We start from the raw sequence: 14,039 nt of genomic DNA on the forward strand, positions 1-14,039 counted from the left end.
CAAATTAAGTTGCTGAAGTTCATGCAGATGCTACATGATTTAATTACGTTCACCATAGAAATTATTTAGTTCAAAGTTTGAATCTTGTACATGTAACAACCACCCAATTTCTTTTTTTGAGTGTGGATTCAGTTCAGCTTTATTTATGCAGCATAACAACAACAGTCGCCTCAGGGTGCTTTATGTTGTAAGGTGGACCCTACAATAATACAACAGAGGAAACCCCAGCACTCGTATGAGCAAGCGCTTTGGCGACAGTGGGAAGGAAAAACTCCCTTTTAACAGGAAGAAACCTCCGGCAGAACCAGGCTCAGGGAGGGGCGGGGCCATCTGCTGCGACGGGGACGGAAGACAGGACAAAGACATGACATGGAGCTGATGATTGTTGGTGTCGCTGACTGAAAGTAAATGTTTTTCAGTCAAATATCATCAGATTTAACTGATTAATTCTTTGAAACAACTGATGGTCTTTGCAGAGTTCGCTCGCTTAGAGCTTCCTGTCAGGCTGCAGGGCCGCACAGCCTGCGCCTATCAGAGGCTTTTTAGGTGAAACTCTCAGGTTACTCTGTGCCAACCCAAGAGAGAGGTTATCTGTGTGGCTGGGAGCAGCGTACCAAAGGTCGGAGCACATGCTGCCTGTCAGAGAGGCAAAACTCGTTGGGCCCTTCTGGAATTTTCCTGAAACAGAGTCAGAGTGAAGCAGCTTCCATCTCGCAGACAAGCACAGTCTCGCTCTGACCTGCGAACACTGCTGCAGGCAGGACACACACCCTCACAGACACACACACGCACACACTCACCCTGCAGATCTAACGATTAGTTTCTGATGTTGGTGTGTTCACGAGGTTCCACTGGTGGACAGGATTGTGTGTCTGTGCATGCAGCTGGTGCGCACACACACGTGAACAGAGGAAGAAAAGATTTGGAGGCAACAAATGAAGCAAGTCGTGCAGAAAGCTTTGACCTGCAGCCCGCGGTTCCCGGGTCTGCCTCCAGAGCTGCACACAACACAATTGCAACACTTACTTAATCCAGTTTGCACAAACTGCTGTTACACACATTCTATATGTGCTTTTGTCATAACATCATCACAGTGAGACAGCGATGGACCGGTTTGACGGATCACACTTAATGTTTCTGAAGTCACAAGTTCAGAGCCTGGAAATGATTTTATGAGGAAACAGAAAGAAGATTTTCTCAGCTGAGCTCAGACCTGCTGAGGCTGCGTTTAGCAGGACGGCCCCTCTCAGCTGGCTGAGACATTCCTGAAGACAGTGTGTGTGTGTGTGTGTCTGTGTGTGTGTGTGTGTGTGTGTGTGTGTGTGTGTGTGTTCCTGTTGTGGCATTTTGCAGGACAACATTATGTTTGTCTCTCTTCTCTGAGTTTCAGTCTTGTTTCCCGTAAACATGACAGGATGAAGTCTGATATGAACAAACATCTGTGCCCCACACACACACACACACACACACACACACACACACACACACACACACACACACACACACACACTGATTGCAGGTGGTGATTGGGTAAATTGGGCGTCTCCACCCTGCAGTTGAGGTGTGAAGTTTGGATCTCGGTGCTGATACGAACACTTTTGCACTCTTCAGCAGACAGACTGGTAACGCCTCACCGCGCAGTTTTAAACATCACGCCGTCTTTACTTCCACTTGGACCTTTTTAAAAGGACGAGGCCACGTCACAGTTTGAATGCAAACATAAGAGTCATAAAAACAAGCAAAGGCATCACGGTGACGGCCCTCGGTGCTCGCCGGGCTGGACCCGTGCAGCTCTCGATCGATGTTCACGTGTTTCTGTGGTGGGTTTTTAAAAAGTTCGATGAAAGCACTTAACAGCAGTTTAAGCTCAGACGAGGCAGAGCGATGGGAAGCTGTCATTGATTTCTGCTGCAGGGAAGGTGACCATTGATTTCCATCTCATTCTCTTTGTTTCACTGTGAGCTTTTATTGGTTTGAGCTCTTTATTGTTGGGAGTGAATAATGATTTCCATCCTGGCAGCGCAGCCCGCTTCTGCTTAAATAAACTGTCGGATAAAAACAGAAACGTCTGTCAATCCAAAACCATCAGAACTGATGAAACAGGACGGGCTCGGGTTTCATCGTTCACTCTGAGCTTTAGGAACAGACGCTGCTGTTCAGATATCCACATGGAGCTCGTGCGCTCGTCGCTGGGTGAGGCTGGATCACTGTGAGGTGGATGATTGGTGTTAACTGCGAGTGAAACGGCTGTTTGTGTGCTGCAGGCTGCTTCCTGTGCTCAGCTCTGTAGGATCACTGAAGCAGTTCAGTGGATCAGGAGAGCGACAGTCAAACGACTTATTGTAAGCAAATATGAAAAAACAGTGATGTGAAGCAGCTGTGACGCATGTTTCTAATATTTCTCCATCACAGAAACCTGAACATGCTTCAGTGACACCACCGTGAGTAACACAGCAAACATGCGACGAGTTTGGGAGTTTGAAGACGTGAAGGAACGATTTACTAAGAACAACAACGACAGGATCGCATCCACGAACATATCTGTAGAATTCTACATCTCTTTATTTATCTGTGTGTGTGCGTGTGTGTGTGCGTGTGTGTGCGCGTGTGTGCGTGTCTGTGTGTGTGTGTGTGTGTGTCTGTGTGTGCGTGTGTGCGTGTCTGTGTGTGTGTGTGTGTGCGTGTGTGTGCGTGTCTGTGTGTGTGTGTGTGTGCGTCTGTGTGTGAGTGTGTGCGTGTCTGTGTGTGCGTGTGTGTGCGTGTCTGTGTGTGAGTGTGTGCGCGCGCGTGCGTGTCTGTGTGTGCGTGTGTGTGTGTTCGTGTGTGTGTGTGTGTGTGAGTGTGTGCGCGTGCGCGCGCGTGCGTGTCTGTGTGTGCGTGTGTGTGTGTTCGTGTGTGTGTGTGTGTGTGAGTGTGTGCGCGTGCGCGCGCGTGCGTGTCTGTGTGTGCGTGTGTGTGTGTTCGTTTGTCCTGATCACAAACCCAGCTCGTCTCTCGGGTGTTTTGTGAATTCGGCTGAACTCTGTTTTCGTCTCTTTGTCTGTGTTTGTGTCTGAGAGGGAAACTGAAGGTCACAGCGAGGATGGCTCTCCATCTTCGGCTCCTCTCTTTTCCTCTCTGCTGGTCTTTGATCTTTTATGAAGACAGATTTCTGTCCTCAGTGAAGAAGCTGCCGCCTCACAGCGAGGACGCCGACCGCTCTGACTTTATTTTACGCCGAGCGTTGTCTTTCCTGCTGGAGGGCTCAGCTGCTTCAATGAGCTGCATAAATAAAGATGCCAAGAAAAGAAAGCAGGAGAAGAGTTAGCAGAGAAGAATGGCGGGGTTCCTAGAATCAGCAGAAAACACTCACAGTTCATTGGAGGAGCGATGGACGTGAGAACAACATGAGACACATCGCTGATCCTCCCGCTGAAGCTCCACATAAACTTCATCACCGTGTTTGGATTCGTTTCACCTGAAACATTAGCAGCGAGCTCGGCTGTGAACAAAGCTCTGGCACCGAGCTCAGTGAACGGGATCGCCTTCAACGGTTCAGCGTTGTCAGATTTATAGCAACGGCTGTGTCGCCGTGTTTGTGTAGCTGAAAGTACGACACACAGCTCTGCAGGCCGATGCTGCTCAGACTGCAGGAGAACGCTGGCAGGCGGAGGTGGACCGACAGGTCTTTTCACTCTTCATTGTCTGCTGTTAATTATGACCGCTGATAACCTTCAGCAGGAAGCATTCTTATTCAGTTTATGCCAAACCCTCAGTTGTTTGTGTTCCTTACACCATAAGCTATCAGATTATCAGATTAAGTGTATGCTCGTCACAGACTTGTTGACTTAGTTTGGGTTCAGATTTGTAACGAGTGTTCTGGGAGCTGATTGGTTGATTCAGACCGTCAACAAGAGGACAAACGGTCTCAGTGCTGAGTGACTGACCCTGATTGTGCTGAATGCTGAAGGTGGTTAGAGACGAGTCAGCAGCACTTCACTCATTACAGCTAATTCAATACTGACACACACACACGCTCGTTTTTATATCTTAATGAGGACATCTCATTGACATAATGCTGTCCCTGGCCTCCTACACTAACCCTGAGCCCTGACCTAACCCAACGGTAACCCCGACACTAAAACCACATCGTGAGCCTCAAACATGCCTTCAAACCCGTGTGGACGACATCTTGTCCCCATAAGTATAGTAGCATTGCACTCTTCTGTCCTCACAAAGGTGTCTAAACATGTACACACACACACACACACACACACACACACTGATACGTCTCAGTGACCTCATTTCATTCCTCTGACAGAAAGTCCTGAAAAACCTTGAATGTTGCAATGAGACAGGAAAAAGCACTGCTGTGTGTGTGTGTGTGTGTGTGTGTGTGTGTGTGTGTGTGTGTGTGTGCGTTATCTGACTCTCCATCTTTTGTGAAACGAATAAATTCTTTGCTCGTCTCTGAGCTGTGATTGGCTGCTGCTGTGATTGTGATCTGAAAGCAGAGTGGCGGCTGACGGCAGGCAGGTGACCCACCTGTGTGCAGGTACACGGTGCTAATGAGGGCTGTGCAGATTCTCGCTGTGCAGTTATTGTCGGCAAATTCTTCCAATATCTATAGAAACATGAATAAAACAGTCATATCGGTGAAATGCGGTTTGTTGTCTCAGAGTACGGAGTAAACAGTCACGACTGGTTAAACAACATGAACCTGCCTGAGGTCTGAACTATGAAGCCTGAGTTTATCCGGCTAACTTCAGGCTTAATCCTGAGTTTTCGGTTTTGTAAAGGTTGTAACTTCTGACTGGGATAAATCACCATGGTAACCTGTTCCAGGTTAGAGATCAGCAGCTATGACATCTCGCCTACATACCAATCAATTCTTCAGCAACAGCGTCACCGTTCCTGGAACCTCAGAGCTCAGTGACAGACAGAAATGCAGCAACTTTATTCCTGCTTGTGTTTTTCCTGCTGGCTGACAGCAGTTTAAAACAATCCTGTTGTTCTACAAGCACGAGTATCTTAAACCACAGCAGCTAATTTATTCCAACCTGCTGAACTCGTGTTAAATTTGAATGTGGCTTAAACCTGTGTTTGGATTCAGCTTTCATTCTTTCCTCTCAGGCCCTTGAAATAAAAGACTAAAACTGTTTACACACATTTAAGCATTCATTTAAAAAAGTGCTCAATCAGAGTCTCTCCTGTTGTAATGACAGAGCTGTGATATGAGTCACGGCTTCAAATATGATCAGTTTTATTAAAGCCTTAATTTTTTTCCAGTTTTATTCACCTCGTCACTTAAAACGTTACCTTCTTCATATTTCTTTAATATTATGGTTTAATCTTCCTTTGTAACATCAGTCGCACCGCTGAGTGTTCAGATGCCGTGAGCGTGAAGATTAAAGCCTGGATGGACGTCATGTGATCGCCTATCCTGCTCACGTATGTGAATCCTGCTCACAGCGAGCTGGGTTTGTAGTAAAGACATGGACATCTGGCTGCAGATGTGCGTAGGAAAACCAGGGGGCAGTGTCAGTAACCTACAGCACGCAGACAAAACAGCCGTCTAACGACGGTCTGATAGGACACCCTGAGACGTGTGACCCGCCCGGCGGCGCTGGAGGTGGCTGGTGTCAGACGGTGGTTATTAACGTTCTCTGTTAACCCGGGCTCCGAGCGTGCTCACATAAGAAAGGGTATTTCCAGTGTTGGCTGACTGTTCTGCACAAAATGAGTCAGAGATGTTATCAGATGAAGATGATAAAATGATGATTCAAATCTATAAAGAGCTTAAAAAGCAGTAACATTTAGAAAATATACAGTAACAGAGTCTTTAATCTGGTGACCAATCACAGAGGAGGAAACGTGTTTATTGTGTTTCCAGCAGCAGATCACAGTCAAATCATCAAATGAACGTTCAGGCAGCTTCAGTAAAGCGGCAGTCATAAAATCATCACTACTCCGAACACTGAAGTAAAACATGACCGGACCAGGTGAGGTGTTCGGCACCTGTTACCATGGTGATTTAGCAGGTAAAGGGAGAAAACTGTGGCTTGAAGCTCGACACGGCTTGCAGAGACATTCACGTCGCCGCTGACTCTGATGATGAGAACAGGCTGATAAACTCGCCTTATCTGAAATGACTCGCTCTAGCAAACCCGACCTTCCCCAACACAACCAGGCTTTTAACCACTTCCTGTCCGCTCAAACACTCTGGGAAGGTGTGACAGCGGGCGGCACTGAGCAGGCCTCGCTGCCTTTCTTTACGTCCGCGTGTTGGACTCGATCAGTGTTTGTTTCTGTTCGATGAAGAAAAGGGAAACGTGAAAGCAGGATTCTGCGATTTGCTGGCTGACGTGCGACTGAGCGTGCGTCCTGTCCATGCACACATCTGTGTTTGCCAACCTTGAAGTAAAGGTCAAACTCCCACTGATCACAAACCTGCAGCACAAAAGCAACAACATATTTTTTTCTGCGGTGTTTTCATCTGACTGTCAAAACACTTGTGCACTATTATATTCTCCACATGCTTCAGTGATATAAATCAATCGTTTAACTGACTACGCAATCATTTTTTTACGTTTCCTTTACAGACGAGAAACTTCAGCTCAGCTTTATTGATGAGAATCAGAGGTAGTTATGCAGTATGTGTGAGAAATGTAGAAATAGAGCTCCATTAAAAATGTTTCCTTTCATTATCTTCGTCATTTCATATTATAATCATTAGCCTTGTAAACTGTTAGCCTGCCACATATTGTGCTGTATTGTACATTTATTTGTAAAGATTGTTTTCAGTATATTTAATAGTACAGGTAAGCCTGCTGTACCTGAACAATCTGCATATTGTTCGTATCACATCAGTGGATTACTGATCATGAGGCTGAGATATTGTGTTGTTTTTTTTTAAAAAGGCTTCATATTTAAGTCAACACCATTGTTTCTATTGTGCAGCTATTTAAAAGCTTCAGTTTTTGGAAAAAACTATAAAAATGTTTCATAAATTAATGTCTGAATTACTTAAAATCCCCAAAATATGATCTATAAATCATGTTTTAAGGTTTTTTTTATGTCTAAAGCATCTGTGAGGCAGTCCCATTACGAGCTGTTACACCGTGAATCAAATAAAAATGGAACCATTGTGATTTTCTAGTCACATAGAAGTTTCATATCTGTGGTGCTAGGCTAACAGTTTCCTGCTGTTCCCAGTCTTTGCGCTAATCTAGCATGAAGAAACAAGAGGTAGACGACGTGCTGACAGAGATAAATGTGGCACCCTGACCCTGACAGAACAGTTTGTCTAATCACAGCACACAGACACACACACACAGACACACACAGACACACACAGACACACAGTGCTGCTGCTTTACAGGATCAGGGGATTTAGAAACTTTCCCTCTCAGAGTAACGCTCCGTCTCTCCTCCTGCCGGCGCTGTGCTGAGTCAGCACGGAGGCAGAGGAGGAAGACGAGAGGATAAAGAGGATTTAACTGATCCAGTTTCTTCATGTCTGACTCTGATTCACGCGTGATTTATCTGAGTTGCGAGAAGGCGGCGCGACGATCGCTGACGTGCACGAACCACGGGGCGACGTGCAGCCTCCGCAGGTCTGCTTCAGCACGCACACATCGATCAATCCGCCGCTGAAAGTAACGCACTATTTGCTCCTGTGTGTCATGGCCGCAGAGATTTACCTCCTCACCTCAACGGGAAAACGTTCGAGCTCAGCTAGCGAGATTTTTGACGTTTTCACTTCCTGTGTGAAAAAATTTGAGGAAAAATATGATCTGGAAAAATCTGCTTAACCGACACAGTTGGCTCTACACATTCAGTTCAATATTATTTACCATTAATTTATTGTGAGCTAAGGACCCAACAACAACCTGCTGCAGGCTGTGGAGCCTCCGGCCTGCAGCCTGAGGCAGGAGGATCACCCTCCACAGCTCCGGTCCACCTCTCTGACTCATGGGCTGCTGCCTGGGAAAGATGTGGGCTGGAAAAAAACAAGTTCCCGCCAAACTTAGGCAGCTGTTAGCACACCTGAGCAGCCTGCCCAGGTAACGTGTGTGAGTGGGAGCTGTGCACAGCTGGACAGTTTAATCCACCTAAATCTAAATCCTTATATTTGAGCTCTGACCTGTGATGAACTCTGGATGTCCCCACAGTGGATTCTGAGGGTCCTGAGGCCTGTGGGCGGAGCTTTAGAGGACCAGGCGTGTTTCAGCGTGTCCAGCTGATTATTCAGGAATCTGTGGAGTTTGGAGGCTGAGCAAACGCTTTGGGCTCGTGGTTGAGTTTGTTCACAGGAGCTTCCTCCTGAGTGGAGAACCCAGAGCGACTGAGACTTAGATTAGCTGTTGAGGTGGATTCAATTCAGTTTCCATCCATCATGAAGTCAGCTGATCTTCAGAAACATGAAGATGCCTGCAGAGTTTTGGTGTTAAACACACTGACAGGAGCTGAGTGCACAGCTGCTACTGGGAAACTGTGTGTTCTGAGCACTCTGTGGCTTTCCAAGAAAAATGCGCGCACACACACACACACACACACACACACACACACACACACACATATGTACACAGAGGAGGGACTTTAACATGCAGTGTACCGTGCAGCAGTCGAGGATGACGTCCAAAAATCTGACAGCTCAGACCAGTTTCTGTACAAACAGTTCTGTGGGTGTGTGTGTGTAAGTGTGTGTGTGTACAGATGCATGCCATCACTATGAGATGTCATATTTTAATACCTTAACGTTCTTTATCACTTATCACGAGCTCCACATAACCTCGGCGCTGCAGCAGCGACCGCGACACGCCGCTGTCCTGGATGTTACGTTTTCCTTCACATTCACTTTATTTACACTTTTAGAAGAAATCTTTGGCTTTTGCTTCTGACAGCTGTCCTTAAACCTGCGTGCACATCAAAGACTTCATGCTCCAGTAGGTCAGCGCTCCGGTGACAGCTGCATGTCTGCACATGCATGGGAGCCCTGCAAACAGTCAGTTTAGCTGCGTTTGTCATTTTGCCAAAATATGAGCAGTTAAATTTCCAACAAACACGCCTGCAGTTCAGATAACTTCCCGACTCTATGACTATATTACACTTCCTGTTTACATCCTCTAAAGGTGCCAAATTATCAGAAGGTTTGTCTGAAGATGGACTCACAGAGACACAGGAGATGACCTCAGTGTCGGTTTCCTCTATCAAGATGAGACTTCCGAGCTTCCTCTAAAGTTAACAAAAATGTGTTTGAATCCAAAGAAATCCAAACATTCATGTTGTCTTGTTGTCGTGAATGTCATCGCGCTTTAACTGGAATGAAAACATGAAAGGAAGGAAGGGAGGCGCGAGAAAGGATGAGTTTAGTGATAAAACTGTGAAAACAGAAAGGAAATTGAGGAAAGGAGGGAAAAAATGGAATGTTGGGAACACAGAAAAGGATGGAGTGCTGGAGGAGAGATGGGGATTAATGAGTGGGAGAGGACAGATGAGGATGAGGACATTGGGGGGGTGAGTGGGAGGAGACAACACAAGGAAAGATCGGAAGAAAGAAAAGTGGGAAAAAATTAAAATAAAAAAAGAAGAATAACCCACATAGCAGACAGGTCTGGGCTGGGTCTGGTGTCAAGCTGGCACTGCTGGCTGACTTCTGGCGTGTTAGGTGGTATTTCATCCAGATATGGGCCAGGCCTGGCAAGATGGCACTGTCTATGTGATGGCATGCCATATCTGACCCGATTGTGGTTTGGTGTATGTGGTCCAGGCTCATAGAAACCAGGTCTGGCCCGGATCTGGCATCAAGCTGGCACTTCTGACTGACTGGTGTCATGGCAGGGTGTATGTCAGCCAGATGTGCGCCAGGTCTGGCAATGAGGCACTATTTATGTTCCTATTTTCCTATTTTAGTCAGAAGACCCAAATGCCATGTTGCAATACTATACTGCTATGGTAGCTAAGGTTTCAAATGCAGGTTTGACAGGTTTGTGAGTGTACACTTTATCCAAACCTAGTGAGGGTTTACTCAGGTTCACCACTCGGTGGCTGTAGCTCAGGAGGAAGAGCAGGTCACCTACTGATCTGAAGGTTAGGGGTTTGATCCCTGATTCCTTCAGTCAGCATGTCAGGAATATGAATGTAGTTAGAAAGCACTCAGTTTAGAGAAAGTGTCTGATTGGGTGAATGTGGCATGTTGTATAGAGCACTTTGAGTAATCTGGGAGAGTAGAGAAGTGCTATATAAGAATCAGTCCATTCACTCTCTGAACAGAGTTTCATCATGTTACTTTTGCACTATTATGTTCCAGTACATGTTGTTATTACATGGCTTAATTAAGGTACACATTAGGCTGACATCTGGGCCAGCACAGGTCCAGCAGTGAGTCTGCAGCTGGCCTTGTGCTGGCCCATGTGTGGGCCACCTCTGGCAAACCAGATCTGGGCCACCAAAGGGCCGTCATTCTTTGCGGTATGTGGGCCATGTGTTAGCACATTGTGTGGGCCATACCCATTTTGCTATGTAGGGAAGAGTATAAATAGGAATAGAAGGAAAGGACTGAGGAAATGGTTGAGGAAGGAAGGAAGGATGAAAGAAAAAGTGGAAAAGAAGGATACAAAGAAAGAAAGAAGGAGTGAAGAAAGGAAGGAGAGATGGATAAATTGATAAATGAAGGAAAGAAGATAGGATAGAAGGAAACAGGCATTAGCTAACTTTATTGCATCACATGTACAGTAACAGCACATGTCTGAACTTTTCTGCGCGGCCCTGACCAATGGGTCGCTTTCCTTCAGATGAAGAGCAGCTGTGTTATCTTTGTGATGTCATAGTGGGCGAACAGCCAATCGGTGTGCAGCCAGACATGTTCAGAGGTCCTCGGTTCGCTGTTTGCTTAAAGTCTGAGGAGAGTGGAGGCAACAGGTGGAGGTGAGACAGGTCACAGCTGCTCTGCACCGTGTTCCTGTACCTGTTACTGGAGTGAAAGACCATCAGGAGCTTAGTGCTCTGAACTGCAGTGTTTAGATCAGGTGTGAGGAAAACCTGCAGGACAGGTGAGAAAGGCCCGAGGCCGTCACCATACTAGATGTTTGAACTCACTCTGTGATGTGAAGTTTAAAATCTGTCGGTACAGTCTGAGCTTCTCGTGTGACCGGGTTGCTTTTGCACTCAGATCTCCTCCACTGACTTTCAGGTGAAGTTCTGAGTGCAACCTGAGCTCTGATGTGTTAGTTTCAGCAGGAAGTGGCTGATCTTTAACCTGCCGGACTTCATTCCTCACACCGTCACAGGCTCCACAGCTGCCGCCCAACTCGTTCGATTCTCGTTTTTACGGTTCAAAGCTGCATTACACCTTCCTGCTTTGGTCCGGGGCTTCCCTGAACACATCACACAATGACCTGATGACTAAGTTTCATTACCTGTGAACTCTGAAACATCCCCTCCTGTTTGAGACACCAAAGGACTGAGTGTCTGTGGTGAAGAAACTCTAAATATAGGCGTCTAAAATTATATTTAGGACTTTTGGTTACATATTTAAAGAAAAATATCTAAATGACAGATTATTTTTGAATTTTTTTATTAGAAATCTCTAATGAGCTGATGAGCAGGTGGGCGGGGCTTCTGCACATGCGGCAGCCATGAGATCACACAGATCCAAGAGTCGAAAAAACAGAAAAAGCCAAAACAGGTCCACTTCAGAGTGGTTACTGTTCCCTTCAGGGCAAAAGACCAGGAAACTGCATCATCCAGTGGCCTTTAGAGGAACTGCAGCTGATGTTGTGCACTCCTCTCTTTCTCTCTCAGTGTGTCAGGGAATGAGCAACCACCTGTCGCTGTTGGGGACGTACGAGCAGCACTACGACAGCATGGTGAGGATGTACTCCAACTGCTCCGTGGTGCTGGAGAACCTGGAGATCACCTACACGCAGGAGCACCACGACCTGTCCTTCCTGCAGGTGAGCCACCGTCCCTCAGCATCAACAAACCAGTGTACAAATAAAATGAATGATTGTAAATCAATAATTAGAGGTTAGGGTTATAAATGAACCAAAGCAAATAATAAAGTGAAAGAAAAGTCCATAAATAAAATCAATAAAACCAGCAACAGACAAACTAACAGAGAAACTACAATCTGGAGTTTCTCTGTTAGTTTTTATTGGAATAAAAATTAACGGACTTTATTTCAGCATCATTTTGAATGAAGGATCGTCTTTGGCACAATAACAGGAAACCAGCTTCAGCTGAATTATCATTAAAGACCAGTTCTCATAAGTCTGACTCACTGTGAGAGCAAACAGCAGAGACATGGCGAGGCCAAACAGCGTGGATGTTTCTGTGCGATTCACACGTCAGCTGTGACGGTGGGAACGCCTCACTCCTCTGAGCCTCAAACATCACTCCAGCCTGAAAACAAGTTTGAAACAGGGAGGAAAACCTAAAATACGATGTTAAAATCACTCATTTTTGTAAAGGTTTCTCAGAACGTTTATCAGGTGAACTTTACACTGAAGAGACTTCCTGTTGCTCTGGTTGGGCCCACCTGAGGTTACACTGGTCTGTGAACGCCTCGCTGCCTGAGGAAACGTTTGGTGGATGCCGAGCACCTCGGTGGACTCATCTGTGTTTTTACTGTTTTATCTTCCCTCACACAAACACAACTGTGTCTGTGCTGCATTCAAGGAGCCTCTGTTATCAGGTTGCCTTGAGGAGCTCTGCTTTTGGAAAATCAAACCCAGATGTTAAAAAATAAGAGAAGGGGAACACTTTGAGAAGCACCGTGTGGGAGTCAGATCCGTCGCGCTCAGGCAGCTGGTCATGTGACCATGCCTGCACATAAAAGTGACTGAACACTGAAAGAAAGATGAAGGGCAGGTTTCAGCAACACATTCATACATAAACACAGAAACAGGGCAGCGAGCAAAGCGTTTCAAAATGATGTTAATCAAACCAATCAATAAGAGTGTTGTTAAAGGCTACTTTGACAATAATGACTGACTTTATTTGGACTCATTTATCCTCCTCTTTGCTTTAGTCCATCCAGGAAGTAGGCGGTTATGTTCTGATCGCTATGAACGATGTGGCGACCATCCCATTGGTCAACCTGAGACTGATCCGGGGACAGAACCTGTACGAAGGCCGGTTCGCTCTGCTGGTGATGTCTAACTATCACAAGAACGCCTCATCTGCAACCATCAACTACACCAGCGGCCTGAAACAGCTGCAGCTCAGCAGCCTGACCGGTACACAGACACACACACACACACAGACACACACAGACACACAGACACACAGACACACACACACACACACACACACAGACACACACAGACACACAGACACACAGACACACAGACAGACACACACACACACACACACACACACACACACAGACACAGACAGACACAGACAGACACACACACACACACACAGACAGACACAGACAGACACACACACACAGACACACACAGACACACACACACACACACACACACACACAGACACACACACAGACACACACAGACAGACACACACAGACACACAGACACACACACAGACACACAGACACACGCACACAGACACACACACACACACGCACACAGACACACACACACACACAGGCACACACAGACAGACACACACAGACACACACACACACACAGACACACACACACACACACACACACAGACACACACACACACAGACACACACACACACACACACACACAGACACACACAGGCACACGCACGCACGCACACACAGACACACGCACACACACAGACACACACAGACACACACACAGACACACACAGACAGACACACACAGACACACACACACACACAGACACACACACACACACAGACACACACAGACACACACACACACACACACAGACACACACACACACACAGACACACACACACACACAGACACAGACACACACACACACACACACACAGACACACGCACACACACAGACACACACAGACACACACAGACACACACAGACACACGCACACACAGACACAGACACAGACACAGACACACACACACACAGA

At 46.5% G+C, this 14,039-nt stretch overlaps 1 protein-coding gene across 1 annotated transcript in view; it reads left to right on the forward strand.

The window, feature by feature from the left end:
- The window catches only part of LOC147321555 (melanoma receptor tyrosine-protein kinase-like), a 42,071-nt gene that overhangs the window by 10,545 nt on the left and 17,487 nt on the right, over positions 1 to 14,039 (forward strand). Inside the window, exons 2-3 of the mRNA XM_086305480.1 lie at positions 11,785 to 11,936; positions 13,013 to 13,220. Of these exons, the coding sequence (XP_086161606.1) occupies positions 11,785 to 11,936; positions 13,013 to 13,220 (360 nt within the window). The remainder of the gene's footprint in view (positions 1 to 11,784; positions 11,937 to 13,012; positions 13,221 to 14,039) is intronic.

Source organism: Aulonocara sp. 'chitande type north' Nkhata Bay, linkage group LG9 (genome assembly GCF_057382095.1).
Source record: "Aulonocara sp. 'chitande type north' Nkhata Bay isolate Kocher_YH1m ecotype deep benthic linkage group LG9, A_spYH_male_GT1.1, whole genome shotgun sequence".
NCBI classification, from domain to species: Eukaryota; Metazoa; Chordata; class Actinopteri; order Cichliformes; family Cichlidae; genus Aulonocara; species Aulonocara sp. 'chitande type north' Nkhata Bay.